The 17,016-nt window shown below is 36.1% G+C and overlaps 2 protein-coding genes across 3 annotated transcripts; both read right to left on the reverse strand.

The window, feature by feature from the left end:
- Window positions 1-54: 54 nt before the first annotated feature.
- Window positions 55-5,629, reverse strand: LOC113665450 (transmembrane protein 41B). Of its 2 annotated transcripts, none has more exons than XM_089184402.1 (8): window positions 5,536-5,629; window positions 5,326-5,444; window positions 4,520-4,637; window positions 3,328-3,456; window positions 2,801-2,894; window positions 2,556-2,660; window positions 1,966-2,104; window positions 55-1,614 (listed from the first exon to the last, which is right to left on the reverse strand). In XM_089184402.1, the coding sequence occupies exons 2-8, from the start codon at window positions 5,441-5,443 to the stop codon at window positions 1,445-1,447; spliced, it is 873 nt and encodes a 290-aa protein (XP_089040528.1). In that variant the 5' UTR covers window position 5,444; window positions 5,536-5,629; the 3' UTR covers window positions 55-1,444. The 2 variants fall into 2 exon arrangements, with proteins under 2 accessions (XP_089040528.1, XP_027036940.2); XM_027181139.2 differs by having other exon boundaries at window positions 5,518-5,557.
- Window positions 5,630-6,204: 575 nt separating this feature from the next.
- LOC113665435 (U1 small nuclear ribonucleoprotein 70 kDa) lies at window positions 6,205-17,006 on the reverse strand. The gene is made up of 11 exons (XM_027181119.2): window positions 16,703-17,006; window positions 15,176-15,238; window positions 14,857-14,911; window positions 14,392-14,459; window positions 13,945-14,007; window positions 13,098-13,179; window positions 9,172-9,273; window positions 8,206-8,290; window positions 7,558-7,788; window positions 7,251-7,448; window positions 6,205-7,024 (listed from the first exon to the last, which is right to left on the reverse strand). The coding sequence occupies exons 1-10, from the start codon at window positions 16,844-16,846 to the stop codon at window positions 7,256-7,258; spliced, it is 1,086 nt and encodes a 361-aa protein (XP_027036920.1). The 5' UTR covers window positions 16,847-17,006; the 3' UTR covers window positions 6,205-7,024; window positions 7,251-7,255.
- Window positions 17,007-17,016: the final 10 nt, after the last annotated feature.

The raw sequence follows: 17,016 nt of genomic DNA on the forward strand, positions 1-17,016 counted from the left end.
AAGGAAAAAAATCCCACCATTAATAAATAATATCTAACCAAACATTGTATTATATTCAGATGATAATAAACATGTTTAATAACCTTAACATTGATGTTCATAACAGCATTAGACTTTAAAGTACATTTGAGCTTGAGATTATCCAGTAAATAAAATACAATGTGAAAGGAATTTATTCTCATGACTACTATGATCACAGATCTCAATAACTCTATTCCTCTGAAACATCACATTCAAGAAGTCAAATGATAAGAACACCACAGTATGATAACAGTGGCAGTATTTTCAATTCAAAATTTATTGTTCCATAATAATAGAATTTTTTAGCAATAAATTAAGTCCCTCTTGTACAGATATTACAAGCAGCTGATAAAATCCTGAAAACTTAAATGCATATTAAATAATCATAATCTTGGCAAACAAACAGCATCTTTACCAAAAGCAAACAAAAAGCCTAAATCACTCAGAATTTCTTCTAGAACCCTTGAGGCATTTTTTGGTCAAAAAAAGAAAAATCAACAGCAACTACAACAACATTCTCCAAACCCCAGAACATTTAGATTTTTCAGTATCTTTACCATACATACTGGAGTTTTGAATAGCTTACAACCAGACCATTAGAGTCAATAGTAATAACCATTGTGAGATGAACAAACCTTTCGCTCAAAATGAGAGTGAGGACAAAAATGTTTTATTTTGATGTGGATTTATATTTTGTACTCAGATTTACTTTCACCAGAAAGTCTTTAGACTTCTCCCCAGAAAAGTGAGGCTTCTGAACTCCAAAATGGTCTTTTGTTATAGCACCCTAAGTCAAAGTCCTGCTCTGAATTTTTTACTTAGATCGCATGACATCAAATAGTTTGGCTATACTGAAATGGCCAAGGAATGAGTACGGTCTTGCTAAATATGACTCATTGCTTCCACTAGTAACATTTTCCTAAGTGGCTGCCTCAGGTGTAATAGGCAGTTGTGCCCAGAAAAGTGACTATAAGGCAAAACCTTAGCAAGTGAACCTGCCTGCAGGCTAAACAGACAGTGGCAAGACGTCTTAACCCCTTAACTCCCAAGATCTCATTGGTAATTCTCCTTACTATCTGCCAAATGATTCTCTTTATGTTAGTTTGGAGAATTTGCTATCAGATCGATTAGTAATCCCATAATGGATATTTTTCTTTATCCTCATCACTTGTCTGCATGATATTGTATAGAGATAGTAAGGAGAAATTCTGTCTTGGTCACTCTTTGGAGTTAAAGGGTTAAAAGGTGACTGTGGACTGCCAGTAACCAACTTTCAATGAAACCCCTACATTACTAGTACTTACAAAAATTGTAAGAGAAAATTTTTTCTCATCTCAATGAATACACGCTTTCTCTCCCATACACATTTAACTAATTATTGAGCAAAATCAATTAAAATAAGCTATTACAAAAATTATTTATTTTATTCTATCTTTGCCCTAAGTTGTCTTTTGAATATCACTGGAGCTAATGACAGAAGAGCAGACACAACCACAATCATGATGGACTTGAATGACATTACATCCCCTGTGGTTGTTAAAACATACAGTTCAACTCCTGCACTGATAAAACCAAAAGATGGTGGAGCAACACCTAAAAAATGATATTCAAAGCAAAAATTAATCTAAACTATGCCACCTATGCACAAACAAAATATAACTAATAAATGGGCCCAAATAAGTGTATTTTGTTTTTTGTTTTTGGAAAGGAGAATGTGAGTTGAATTCGAGTATAGCAGTAACTTTTGAAATAGGCACAATCACCACTAAAGTAACTTAACATAAAATAGACTGAAAATGTCTGCAACTCTTCATGATAGCCAATACATAACTGATTTCTGTAACACTAAGAAACTGCTACAAAACTTTTACGAGAATTGCAAGTTCATGAAACATGTCTTGGCCATTATCAAGGTGACATTATCAATTTTTTAAAATGACTTACCTACAAAAGTGCCGACAAAAAATGGCAAAAGGGGGACACCTATCACTGGAGAAGAAATGTTGATGAACCAATTGGGAAGAAAAGGAGTGATGCGCAAGAATATAATGTAGCTTAGGAGGTTGTCTCGATGATGGTTAACCTGTGACAAAATATAAAATGCAAAAGTTATAAATTCCAATAATATACAACTGAAATTATATTAATATAATTAACTAAATAATTATATGAGTATAATTTAGCAGTGGTGCATCCATAAAATGTTCTTTATCCACTCATTCCCCGTCAATCATTATGTCGATAATAAATTTAAAGGAGCAAGTTTTTAAGGAAACTGTGGTGCTACATCCCTAGGGGATATTACAAGATAGTCTGGTTTTATCAACTGAGTTGATAACGTAAATTGGCCAAAGTAAAGAGTTTCTAAATCTGACATTGTTGAGAGACAGAGCTTGTATTTATTAGTGAAGGGAACAAACCAAAGAACCAGGAAGAAAAAGACAGATGTAGCATGGATGAGAAAATAAGGAAATTAGGAAAATTAGGAAATGGATACTCCAATCAAATGCTTCAAAATAAGTAAATGGAAGTACCTGTTCACACCACTGATCTACTCTCTCTGGCATATAATGTTTTACCAGCCTTCGACCAACCAGGTAAAACAATAAATAACAGAATGATGCACCTACACTGGAACACTGTAAAACAGAAACAATTCACGTTCTGAGTAAGAAAAAATAAAACAAATATGATAAAGAAGACCTTGGATACACTTTGTAGATTTCTGAGTGTTTCAAAAATTAGGATCAATTAAACCTTAAAATCCAAATTAACTTACCAGACAAACAAAAAATAGAGCTAAAGGAAAAGGGAATAAAAATCCTGATAAAATACTGAGAAATATTGATCCTGGTATAGCAAATGTTTGCAAGCTGTGTGAAAGGTTAAAGAAAACACTGCAGCATTAATCGTCACAACACCATGAGATAAGGGAAACAAGAAACTCATAATGAAATCTTAAATCTTGCACCTCATGACTATGTAAAACCTCAGCTAACTAACCGTTAATATAAACTAGTATCAGTATGCATATTCTCCATACTGTGCTCTGAACATTCCCTAAGGTACTGACAAGGAGAATTTGTTTAACAATCAAGAGCTCCATCAGTAGACCATCATTTCCTTTATTCTTGTGATTGAAATGTTTGATTGGGGGATGATATTGTGAGGAGCAATTAGATACAAGTCTCCCAAAGGGTTAACAACTCTGGATCGATCCAAAATAAAATTCTAATTCTCTACAGTGCATAAATTTACTATGGAAAAAAGGTTAAAAAAAACAAAATAACGTCATGAGAAGGATACAAAATATAAATTACAACAAAGCCTAGAAGAACTTGAGTGAAATATTCATCTGTGTAATTGGACAATGCTCTTCCTAATCCTTTTGCATCTTCCATGTCTCTTGGAAGTTTTATCCTTGCCTTGTCTTCACTGTGAATTGTGAAAGTTTTTGTAAACATTACATTCATAGTCAGTTTTTACTTTTAGAGATATTATTTGTAGGGTACCGGTGTTTGCACTACGGAGACCGTTACAGCATGAAGTTCCTCAAACTCAAAAGATAATGGCTGGTATAGATAGTGAGGTAAGTGATTAATGTGTAACTTTTCCTTGCAGTTTCAATATGTTATCTTGCAAACAGGTTATGAGAACAAACACCTCTATCAGCTTGATGGAGTCATCTTGATAAAACACCAAATTCTCTTGTCTTCTTTAAAAGTTAAATGAATGGCAGTCAGTGGGGAGAATTTCTAATTGGATCTGAGGAGTTTGAGGGTTCAATGAAATCTTTATATGATTTGATCAATTTATGTGTCACAAAGCAATATAAAAAGGAGAAAGCATTGCATGTATAGCACAAATCCTCCTGAATAAGTAAAATCAATTATATTTTGCTCTCAATTACACCCTCCTGATAACCGATAACTGTGAACGAAAAGCTCAAAATTTATAGGGGAAAAGGAGAAAATCAAAGCCAAATGAACTCAATGGTCACAAAAAAAATGCTCACATCATCTTATTTATGCATGGGTGTGCATAATGGTGGCTCAATAGGACTTATATAGGGCAAGAACACGCGCTATGTTATAGGAAAAATTAGTAATCATACCATTTGAAAGATTTCAAAAAGCCCATATACATCAGACTCTTAATCCTAAGTTTAAATTTTTATAATACATATATTTTAAGATATGTTTTTGTGTGTGTTATCACTGAATATTTTTACGAGTTGTGCCATATTTCAATGAGCCTGTTGGAAAAGTCAAAATACAAACAATGAGTTAAAATACTTAGCAATACTACACACCAAAATGTTTAATAAGTAATTTATTATCCATCTGCTTTATTTTATGCCCATTTCTTATAAAGCAGGAAAAGCAAACCAGCTAGTGAAGTGTAGCATAGTTGGATAATGATTTACAATACTAATTTTTAGCAATGAAAAAAGCTCTACCCAAAAAGAAAAAGACAGATGAATAGAAATAGGACTTACGGTCTCAGCTTGGGAAAACTCCAGTAAACAAAGGCTAGTGCCACTAAGGATGTTAAAAATATCAGGCCTAATACAATGAAGGGTCCTGTATTGTTTTCCGACTTTTGCGATGTTTCCTCTGCATCAGAGGAAAAGAACATTTACATGTTAGTGTATGATCCAAGTTAAATAGAGAACTCATGCACTTTTTGATAAAGTGTCGTTAAACCAAAAACAATTTAATAATTAATTAATCACAATATAGGAAAATATTAGAAGCAACCATTGAGTAGTCAAAGTAAAAACTAGAAAATGGAAGAGCCAAGTGACAAAGACACCATCTGTTCAGTTTTGCATCCGTCTACTTGAAAGGGAAACACAAGTTATTTGGACGTCCGAACCAATCAAATAGAGAAGTGAAACACAACTAAAAGGTATGGTGTATTACTTTCGAGGCTCAATGGAAAATGGTTTTAGTCTGAATACGAGACTGACTTGTTTAAGCTGCCCACGCTACCATGTTTTTAGAGCAACTAGAATTACTGCAGATTTTACAGTAGGCTCATCAGATATGTCGAACACAAGATGGAAGAAAAAACTAAAAGAAGGGTTTTGCGAAGAACTGTTTCCGTCACGCTCACACCGGAAACACAGAGAGCAAGTAATTGAGACCAGGGCGAAGAGCCCATATTTTCAATCCATAACTAGGACAGTTTCTTTTTTTTTTTTGCTGACAAGGCCAACGCCAGATTGAAGATTAAATCCAACCAGGACAGCTGAACAAAGAAGCTTTTTCTCATATACGAAACTTCGAGAATGCCACTTACTTTTGAATGATCGAGGACTTGTGTCAGTCATATTGTTGATGTGATTTTGATGGTTCTGTGGTAGCGGCTGTCTTCCCTTGAGTTTTAATAGTTCGCTTGGAAAATTTCTATCCGTCATCCTAAGAGAATATGGCAAATATTTTGAATTATAAACACAGTAATAAGGGCAAACGTCCAGCTGGAATAACTTACGTCATTTGAATGACTCACCGGTGACTGTATTCTGGTGCCTTAGGAGCCTGGCATTTTTCCAATAGAAGGAGGAAGATCTGGGTACTAGTGCAGTATCTTCCCGGTATAATATCCATTTTCAAGCGTAAAGTGATCAGCAAGTCATAGAAGTATCAATTAGTGAGATGAATGTTAAGTCTGTGTCATGTGAAAGAAAAAAAAAAATGCAAACAGAGCCTTCTTTTGTTCAGAGTCGAGTTTGCATGGATCACATATGTACCTTAGGAACGTGTAGGCAGGGTCGCCCTACCCTCTAGCTCCCCCTTACTTTTGCAGTATTTTTATTATCTCCATGATGTTATAACAGCGTTGAAAGTTTCATTTGATATTTCATATAAGTTCTACTTCCCAGGAATCACAGCAAAAGCGAGTACTCAGATTTTTGAGTTGCTGACACAACGAGTAAGGCTAGGCTATCAAATTGTCCGACTCATTTGTGAGAGTGTTATCTCAAGTGTCGTGAGGTACATCGTCGCAAGGTACATTGCATAATACGGTTCTAGTCTACGCTCAGTCGGGCTGGGAAGGTAGATGGCTCGAGATCTGAAGAAGGTCCTATATCTGTTTCAGAAGAAGTCCGTTAAGTGACAAACACTTCCGCTTTTCGTTCATAACTCGCTTTTCCATACACAAAGCAAAACACGGTTCTTTGTCATTTGTCTCATTGTTTTAATTTAAACTCGGCAAGTCCATTCCAGACGTTTTGTTTAAAAGTTGGTTGATAAAGGGTTAAAATGATATTGAATTAACATAAAACTAATAACAAATGCCGAGGAAATTACAATAAATGTACAATTAAATAAGGTAATTATAACCGCGCATAAGAATGCTGAAAATCATCTCATCTTTAAAGTCCTACTTCATTGATTTCGGCAAGTCTGTCATTCCATCCGATGCGTCAAGTCTGAAGCAGCTGAGCATTACAGAATATTGGCCCAGAATGTACGAAGATTACGTTAATTGCGTTACACTAGCCGCCTCCCAAAAATTTGCGAAAGTACAGCTACAAGTTAAAAATGCTACAACTATCCTACAAAGTTCATTTTGTTGTTGGCGCAACAAGTTGTCTCATCAACGGCTTTAACCCCTAAGAGTGACTGACATCTAATTTCTCCTCACCATATTAGCACTGAATCAAACATTAAGGTCAGGAGAATAAAGGAGTTAACCACCCACTAAAGAAGCTCTTGACTGTTGGACAAATTCTCCATGTCAGCATCTTAGGAAATGTTTAGAGATTATGCATACTGATGTTAGGGTGTAAAGGGTTAAGAGTGACAGTTGTATGACCAGCCAAGGCATACTCAGAAACTAGGAAAGTGACGAAATACTCCTAGAGATGGATTGAATTAAACCTAAAACGATTTCTACAATACACAACGAATCAGTTTTCTTCATTTCAGCTTTTTATCACGCCTCCCTTTAAGTCAGTCAGTGAAGAGGTGATGATGGACTTTTACAACTTCACCTGAAAGCAAAAAACATATTTTGAGAAAAAATTTATTAAGAGAACAGGAATTCACGTCGCACTCCACTTCATTGTTAAAACCGATCAACAAAATTTAAAACCGAGTATATTTTCTTACCTCGAGGAGCTGAATGTTAGGAAATCATTTAACATTATAGTTTATTAGAATCCCAGTTACAGAGAGGCTAAGGGTTCAAATTTTATGAGCAGTAAAATGAAAAATTACCCGTGTTAATCTACCATATCTAAGTTGTTGTTGTCGATCTGGTTGTCGTTGTCATACTGTGGGTATTCACCATTCGGTTCTTCCTTGATTCGCTCTCCGTCACGATCACGGTCACGATCTTTATCGCGCTCCCTTTCCCTATCACGATCGCGATCACGGTCTCTATCACGGTCACGATCACGCCGCCTTTCCCTGTCCCTACGATAAAAGAGCGTTACATAGTTTAAAACCAGCGTTATAAACAGAAAAGGTGAGGGAAACAAGAATATTTACCCATCGAAGTACAAAATGAAAGGTTCTCCCTTACCGGTCTCGATCACGATCACGATCTTTATCACGCTCTTTCTCACGTGACCTACTTCGGTGCTTTCGACGTTCCTTTTCGCGGTCACGATCACGATCACGGTCTCTTTCGCGATCTCGGTCACGGTCCCTGTAACGCTCACGATCTTTGTCACGCTCACGGTCCCTATAGCGCTCGCGCTCTCGTTCCCTCTCGCGTTCTCCTCCTCTGTCCCTTTCGCCGCGTTCACGGTCCCTGCAAAGTAAATGAGTCGAGTCAAATAAATGGAACAGTGCACGTTGCTTACAAGTTCTCATCGTTTTTTCACCTAATGACATTATCAGAACTCTTTGAACTAAAGAAAGATCATCACAGTTTAAGCCAACACTGTGAGCTGGCCATTATGTCACTGTTACAATATTCGTAAAAGATGACTGCAAGAAAGGAAAGATGTGAGGGTTGTTTGCTACTATTTCAATGCGGTGTTTGTGACTGCAGAAAATCTTTCTTCAGTCAATACATATCCCACATATGCATCTTTATGATTTTCACCTATTGTGGCAACTGTGCCGAATATGAACTCCAATAAGCCAAAAGAATACGTTTACAAATTCAAGGGAAAAGGCTCGCGGTAGAAGTATCTGATTTGTGCCAATATGTAAAATTCATTACTCGTATCTTTCTGTATTCTCCACACGTCCGGAGTGCTTTACATTCTCGTCTGGCCCACCGATACGAGTTCCTCCAAGTCCTCCACCTACGGACGAAAAGATGCCTTTCAGTATCAGAGCTATCTCACTTAAAAAGTGAATGCAAATATTGCAATTGACAAAGATCATGGCGCTGAAAACTGAGCACTCAGAGATAGGCCTGGGCCCGATTAGTAGCCGTTGTTCAGTAATGTAACCGCGCTTCTCGGAGATCGGACCCGAGGAAACTGCGGAAATGGAGCCCGATTAAGCCAGGGTAATAATTCATTTTAATAGCTGCTGAACAAAAAGTTTTTCAAGTTCTGTGCCCGAACTGGGGTAAGAGCACGGCCAATTATGAGCAGGAACCTCTTTTAAAAGGTGTGTGGTGTGACGGTTATTTCAAAAGTTAAGAAAAGCAGAAAGCTGCGACCTTAGAACTAACGTCAAGACTAAGTCTCCCAGGTCTATACTTTCCGAACAGGTACTAGTCTACAAAGGGTCTTATTAACCTAATCTGCTGCTATCTCAATATCAACCGAAACACGGATGTCTTTACAACAAATAAAAACAAAGTTTCGTCATTGGCTATCATTGTGTTACTGATAAATAAACAAGCAGAGAAGTCATTATTTGAGCTTGTCCATTGAGATCAAAGGAAAGGCAGCTGCTGATAAACGGCACTGGAGCCTGGTTAAAATCATAGGAAAGGCAGCTTAGCTTGCAGCCGTCTAACCCTTAAACTTCTGAAAATGACTTGCCCTAACTTCTCCTTACAACACCTTCACAGAACCAACCATCTAGGTTATGAGAATAAAAGAAATGATCGCCACCTAGGGAAAACTTGGATTGTTAACCATGTTCTCCTAGTCAATCAGTAGAACAAGTACACGGAATAATGTGGAGAATATTCATACTGATGCATACAAGACTGGAAGTGGTGACTTACCAAGCCTTCTTGGTTTCCATGTTTTGACTGTGCGACCTCTCTCCACATCTACCACGATCCTCCGACCGTCGATCTTCTTTCCATCCGCGTGCTTGTAAGCAGCTGCAACAGAACCAAAACAAAGGTGCAAATGTTAGTGATGCTCACCGCACAATGAAGAGTCTCCTTCGACAGGACGTACTTACCTGAACTCAATTCATACTCAACAGCAAAGACAATATTCAAGAAGTTAGCCGAAGAGTAGGCCCTCGTCATTAGCGCTTGATCAACGCGAGCCGGCGAGAGATCTGCAAGCGGTCTTACACTGATAACTAGCGCCAGACTCCCGACTCGTCTCAAGTTTTCCGCGGGCGAAAAAACGCGCGTTCAGCAACGAAAATTACGAGGGCCTACGCGTAAGCCATAAAGAATTCCATTCTAACAGGCCGTCATCACAAACCTTTCTGTATATGATTTAGAAACTATGTCTATGTCCTCACTTTTGAACACACTGTCACCACTCATCAGAAGTTTTCTGATACTTGGTGCACATACTATCTTTGAAACTAAAATTCACTAAATACTGTCTGTCAGCCCCTTAAGTCTTAAAACATAACTGTACCTTTTACCCTTCAGATGCCAAAAACAAAAAATGGATGACTGTAATAACAAAGAACAGCTTCCCTCCACTACCTTACAGTCAACTTTTGGCTCACAGATAAGCAACAGGTTTTTGTAAGAAACTGTTTGTCATTTTTACCCATAGAGTTTGAGTAACCTGGATGATATGGATAATTTTAGCCTGTTTTTATAATCGGTAACTTTGGAGTAGTGAAGGCATTGATGTTTAGTAAACAGTCGACCCTTAGTTACACAAATGCCGCGGCCATGGTGATCCAACAGAGAGGTATAGACAATTTCAAACAAAAAATTCAGAAACTTGTTCAGAGAGATAATTTCTTGATTATAACGAAGATCAGATGCTGTTTTAAGGAGGGAAAGGTTTTCACTTCTCTGCGTGAAGTAGTGTAGCACTTTGACTGGGAAAAAAGCTGTAGAATTCTTGCTTTGCATGTATTGAATAAAACTGGTTACTTCATCAGTGAAATTGTATCAAAATAAGGACCACAGAATGGTGTGTATAACCAGGGGTTGACTGCATGAAAATATGGTCCATTTGTATTGCTATCAGCTGATGATAGGTCACTGTATGTGTTAAGGAAATGAGCAGAGCTAGTCATCAATGAAACAGCCAAAACATGCCAGCACGCAACTTTGACACTCTTTGAACTACTTCATGGCTTCCCCTTGCACTTCAAAATTACATGGCAAGAATAGGATTGGACCAACACTTCTCATTTTCAAAGTAAAGTTTCTTTGTAGCCTTTTAGCATTTTAAGAGAAATCTTAATCAAAGGTCACCCACAACAATGCTGAAACTGGTATTTACATTTCCCTGAGCTCAGAATGTAAAGAAAAAAGTAACTGTATACCAGCTTCACATCATAAAACACCGGAAGAATTGGTTTCCCAATAGTTTCTGACATTAAAAGAAGAAAACAATTTGCCTTCCAACAAAATTTTCCCCAATAGAAGAGTGCTCTTATTTTAGTTGGATAGATGCAAATTAAAATCAAATGGGATTTAGGGGTATAAAAAAAAGATGAAGTGTAATATTATACTCACACTCCTGCCAGGTCCTTACGGAACCAACATTACTCGGCAAAGAGTGTTGACAGTCATTGCTCTCCAGTACTTTGTGTATGTGTCACTGTAGTTCATTACCATCACAACCAGTGACTTCACCAAAGGAAGCCAATCTAACATCCTATTCTGTCCCACCCTACCCTCTAAAATGTTTTGGATCTCATTAATTCCACTTAGAGTTGCGCTTATCCTGAATTACCAAGTTGAGGCAACAAACTATTACACATATAATGCAATAAGATTTCAATAATCTTATTAATGTCAAACACTAAAATTTTTTTCATTAAGAATGAACGGTTTCTTCGATCTCCATGAAGCTATGGAAACACTTGTAATGAACTGAACACTGGTGAACGTATTTACCATCGTCCAGAAGTGTTTCAATAACTGGTCAGAAATGCAATTGCAAATCCATTCTTAACTAGTTTAAGACACAAAAAGAAATAGCAAATTGGCTTCCCTTGGTTATACTCACCCGAGAAATTATTATTTTAATATGGAACTTAAGCCACCCTTCTTTCCCATACACACTAATTTTAGTTGTATTTTATCAAAGACTGTTTACCCCTTTTCCATTATGATAGACAATCATTTGCATTTTGATGCAGGAAATTCATGTCAGGCCAGAAAAATTTTTCTTCTCTTATTCTTTTAAAAACCAATTCCAGTTCATTGCAAACAGAATGTAATTAGGATGCTGCTTTGATAGCAAAAAATATTGAAAGCAAAGGTTGAAATCACTTTTTGAGCCAACTTTCACTCCTTTTGTGCATTTTTTGGGATCAAAAATACTTTAAAATCCTTAAACAGCACACAAATCTGTAAATCAATATTACCTCAAAATTCACTGATGACAAAACTTAGTTCTCAAAAAGAATTTGGCTTACAACAGATAATTTCATTGCATTTTTGTCCTTTGCAAATCTAATTTTCGATTCAATTTTCCACAACCAACAACAAAACCTTTCCCTTCAGTATTTGCACGGATTTCTTCTCTTTCTTTTGGACTGAAAACAGTGAGGGTCAACTCAGTTCTACCTGCCAGAAACCTATACCCACCATTTTTTACCTGATTATCTTTCAGGAGAGTACAAGAGTAATTGGAAAAGTAAACCAAGTACTGGCCCATCAAAGATAACTCTCAGTTTCATGTGATGGTGAGTGATACAGTATTCACTGCAAGATTCGATCAAAATAGGGAAACTTAGTAAAGAATTCAAACAAATGTTCCTTCCCTTCCTCTTAAGCTAAAATTGGGTCCAAATCTACTAAAAACAAGCTTAATTTGTTGACTTTGAAGAATCACAAAAGTGAAAAACATCGACCAGTCTTAAAAAGAGACTAGTCTGTTGATGTTTCAAAGGCAGCTTGATCAAAGCTTTTCTAGAAGCATTCTCTTTATCTCCATTTCCTCTTCACCAATTTTTTCACAGATTCTTTTTCTACCAGTGTTTATTCCAAAGCGCAAGAAATACAACCTTTGGTTTTGCAATACTGGTAAATTTAGCATTACTAGTAAACAAGACCACTCGAAGTGTGTTTGTCAAAAATAAATTCTGAATTGCACAGATCAACCCTTTACCATGTCATGTGTAGTTTTATCGTAAATGCCTATAATTATGTACACCAAAGAATATGTATAAGTTAAACTACTGAACACCATTATCCATAAGCCTTGTTTGTACCTGTCTCACAGCTGCTTGCAGTAACCTTCTCTATCATACTTACGGGAGTAAGAATACATGCTACCTTTAATCTTAATAATAAAATTATGAACTTGGTAACTATCAAATAGTAACACATTTGCATTTTGTGGTTTTCAAAGTTTTATGGGGCCATGATAATGAAAAGGAAACAAAGGAGTTGAAATCAACTTGATTGAAAAATTCAAACCACAAAATACACATGTTGGAGTCTCTAGATGAAAAAAATTACAAGTTTAAACATATTCAATTCCCTCAACCTTGCTTTCGAAGCACATCAAGGAAATTTTAGGAAAAATAGTGAATTATTGAAAACCATGTACATGTTGTAGGTTGAAATAGAATTCAGTTCAAAATGTTTTTTATAAACTAGTTGATTTGTGTTTTTTCTAGAAAAGTAAAAATTAATCTAGGTTTATGTCACTTTGACTTAAATTCTTTTCAAATTACAACATACATGTATATTGAAGTAAAGTAGGACAGATATAAGTGGTAATATTGAAGGTCTACATTGACAAAAAATTGTGCGATACTCACCGTGCATGTCTCGTTCATGTTCATACTCAATAAAGGCATAACCTCGAGGCTTGTCATTTGTTGTATTGTGCACCAAGTGAATCTGCAAATGAATAGAGTAATAAAATATCTGAATTGGACTAGCATGAATGACTTCAGATTTATCAACTACAGAGGTAAATGATCTACAATAGAGTAGAGAGCCACACATTTAATTCTTTGAAACTTTAAATAAGAAATGTGCTCCAAATGTCATCTAAATGATATCTCTGCCATTAAGAAGTCTGTATGAAACTGTTGTCTAGGGAAATTTAGCTTGATGTAAAATTGATATTGGAAGGAAAAATTATGTCTTGGTCACTCAAGGGAATAAAATGGTTGAATCAGTTACACTTTTAAAGGAAAATCAGGGATTTGTGCCTAAAACTAAGAATTCAAGAAAATTGCAAATTTTGTGCACTTATCATAGTCAGATAAATGCCACTTAAGTTCACCTTGAGAGAGCTACAAGGACCTTTCAGTACATAATGATATTGTCATTCATTACTATAAAATTGTATTATAGAATTTCCTTGCCAAATAACAAGCGTTAAGTGTCAAGTGTTAATCATGAAAAAAAAAAAAAAAAAACACTCAGGATATTGGAAAGAATAAGCTGTGAACAAGTGCTTTAGAATGATATCTTCTGATGGGTATTAAAACAATTGAAACAAGCTACTTTAAGATTTGCCATTGGTTTGTTCACACCAATGTTTCCATCCCATATTATTGAGACAACTGCATCTTTTAACACTGCTGCATCAAACATACAAATAAATAATTAAATGTATTGCAAAGCAACATAATTTATCAAAAGTAAATCACTCACTCTTTTGATCGGCCCATACAGCTCCATCTCTCGTCTCAGTTTAGATTCAGAGGTGTCAAAGTTCTACAGTAGGACAAAATTCAAATGAAAATGTTGGTTTGATATCCCTCTGAGCCACCAAATGTATTTAGTGTCTATGGTCTGAAGTTAAAGACCAATAAAAATTTCTTTGAAAAGTCATTTAAGCAGATAATTCTCTCCTTTTTCAGCATATTTGTCAGAAGATTTAAGCTTTGAGATGTTATGTGAACCTCCAAAATTATTTCAATAAATGAAACATTGACAACCATCCTCCTTTAAAAAACTAGCCAAGTGTATCATCTTCAGTCATGTTACACAAAGTGTCATTTTTAGTGGCCAGTCTTTAATTGCTAGTCACAATTTAACAGTCTCCCTCCATGTTTAAATCTAATATATTGAGATAAAACTGCTAGACACATTACTTACAATTCTTCCAACAAAAAGTGTCCTGAATGCATCAGTTCCAACAGCATTTGCATCATTATGAGGATCCCCTAGATAAAAAGGAAACAAAGAGCTGTAAAGAAATGAAATTCCAACTCAGGAATGTAACCATATAGTCCTTCTCAAATGTTTTTAAGCAGGAACATGCAAGTAGTACAGAGGATCTACTGATCTCCACAGGCAGTTCTTGACTTCACAATCCAAGTATCTGCAAAAATCCTGTAGATGAATCAGCAACCTTTCCTAGCTGAGCTCCCATGAGCACACCCAACCCTGCAAACACTTAAATTGCAATGTGATCCGATGTAAGAGATTTCTCTTATATCCGAGAAATTACTCTAGCATTGGGAATCATGAAATCACAAATAATCAGACAGATGCCACAACAACAAAAACAATCTTAACAGAAAAAAAATATTTTAGACTGCATTTTGTAAAGCTACTTACATTGCTCCATCTGCTCTTCTTGAAACTTTGTAGTACGTTCTATTTTTTCTTTTCTCTAAAAATCAATTTTAATTATATCAGAAGACATTTAGCATCTAACTTAACAAAGCTGAAAAGAGCCTTTACCCTAAAGTTCAATAATCTGGCATTGAAAAGGATGCAACTCAATACAATTCATTTGTATTGATTTCTGGAATTCTTCATCAATCAATTCCTCCCTAAATAGCATTACCTAACCATTCTCAATGTGAATTAACTCTTGCTCCACATTTCTCTGCAGTACATGAAAAATGTTTTCATAAAGATACTTTATATGTACCTTGCGTTCTGTTTTTTCATCTCTTGTTTCTCCACGTGTTGGAGGGGGAGTTTCTTTTGGATCCTGTGAACAAGTGATATTAAATAAAATATCAGCCAAGGGTCACTTCACAAAATCTTACGATAGGCTTTGTGAAGTTCTAGTTTTAAAAGACACAGTTTACCACCAACTATTCATTCATTTCTCTAGTCATTGCACTAGCTGCCTTCTATCATTAGCCTCTATATCTTGGTTACCATCAATCAAATTCTCAGCTCAATTACTGACCACCTGACCACAATGTTAGACTGTTGTGAGTGGAGTAGGGTGCAATGCACTGCACAATTAACATTATGTTTTTGATAAGAAATTTCTCTTCTAGTTCAGGTAGTCTGAGTATACTACAATGTATACTATGGCAAATAAGTAAACTAGGAAGGGACAAAAGTCTAGCACACCATGAGAAAAGAGAGCTTAAAATGCCATGAAACGCAAAGAGTAAACAAACAAGAGACACAACATTAATCCTTTACATCCCCACATCAGTATGCATATACTCAGAGCTTGTGAATGTCTGCTATAGATGTTGCAAGATGATATATGTAAATGTTCTCTATACTGTTTTTTATACATCCCTAAGGTGCTGACAAGGAGAATTTGTTTAACAATCAAGAGTTCTTAAGTTAGAGATTATTTCCTTTATTCTCATGACCTTAATGTGTGATTCAGGGGTGATGTTGTTAGGAGAAATTAGATGCCAATCACTCTAAGGAGACAAAGGGTTAAGGTAGACTTGGAAATTTGTTTATACCAAATCTAATCCTGGTAAAATTTCCGCAAAGCCCCATCCTACATTATGCATTCAGTTCTTGAACAGAGAAAACAATGACAAAAACAATACATTTCCATTGGGAAAACAGATTTGTTTTACAATAGTACGGGGCTGTGCGGAAACTTTACCCTAATCCTAGTTTTATGAAACTATAATTACTGTTGTTCCATTCATTTCCTACTTTCTTTAAATAATGCTTCTCACTTTTGCATGTAGTAACGAGTCCAAAAGTTGTGATTCAGTTGGGAAGTGAAAGAGCATTTAAAGCTGCTACTGGTAATCATAACTTCCCCTTAATAAACCTTAGCATTTCTTTAAGATATCTCAAGTTCCTTTGAGCATTAGTACTTGAATGGCACAATTAAAACAAGTTTGGGCTGGCAAAAAATAACGCCAGACAAATAAATCCTGATCTTCGTGACGGGGTTTCTTTCACAAGAACTGCAGTACTTAACACAGCGATTTTAAAAGCAAATATAGCCAAAGATTTAGCTATGAGTTGGAATGAGTAAACAGCTGCGGTAGATGCTATGGAATAATCAACTTCAGCAAAACTTTGAAGTTTCCCAACTCACATTTCATCGATCAACATCAACTCAGAAGCTTTACTTTGTTTTGGCTTTAAAAAATGACGTTATAGAAACATTCAGATAATGTAAATCATTTCCGATATCTCAATAATGTACAAAACAGAAAGTTTGCCACAATTTTCTCACCTCGAATTCTCTGACGAATTTAGCAATGCCTGAGTACGGCCATGGTCGTTTCAACCAAGCAGGTTTATCCAAAGGCGTTAAATATGGGATTGGATCGCGTGGAGCGAATAAGGCTAGAAGATTCGGCGGAAGAAAGGCCGTCATTTTCCTTCCGACCAATGTCCTCTGTTCTCAAGCGAAATCAAATTCAGCTTCAGTCGAAAAAAAGGTAGAATAACTGCAACTACAACGAAATATCTTTCTGAAGACAGCGAAGTCTCGTGTGCTTCGTTCCTCTCCTATGAACCATGGGAAAAATAGAATCTAGTTTATGA

The sequence above is a fragment of the Pocillopora damicornis genome, chromosome 10 (assembly GCF_964200805.1).
Source record: "Pocillopora damicornis chromosome 10, jaPocDami1.2, whole genome shotgun sequence".
Lineage (NCBI taxonomy): Eukaryota > Metazoa > Cnidaria > Anthozoa > Scleractinia > Pocilloporidae > Pocillopora > Pocillopora damicornis.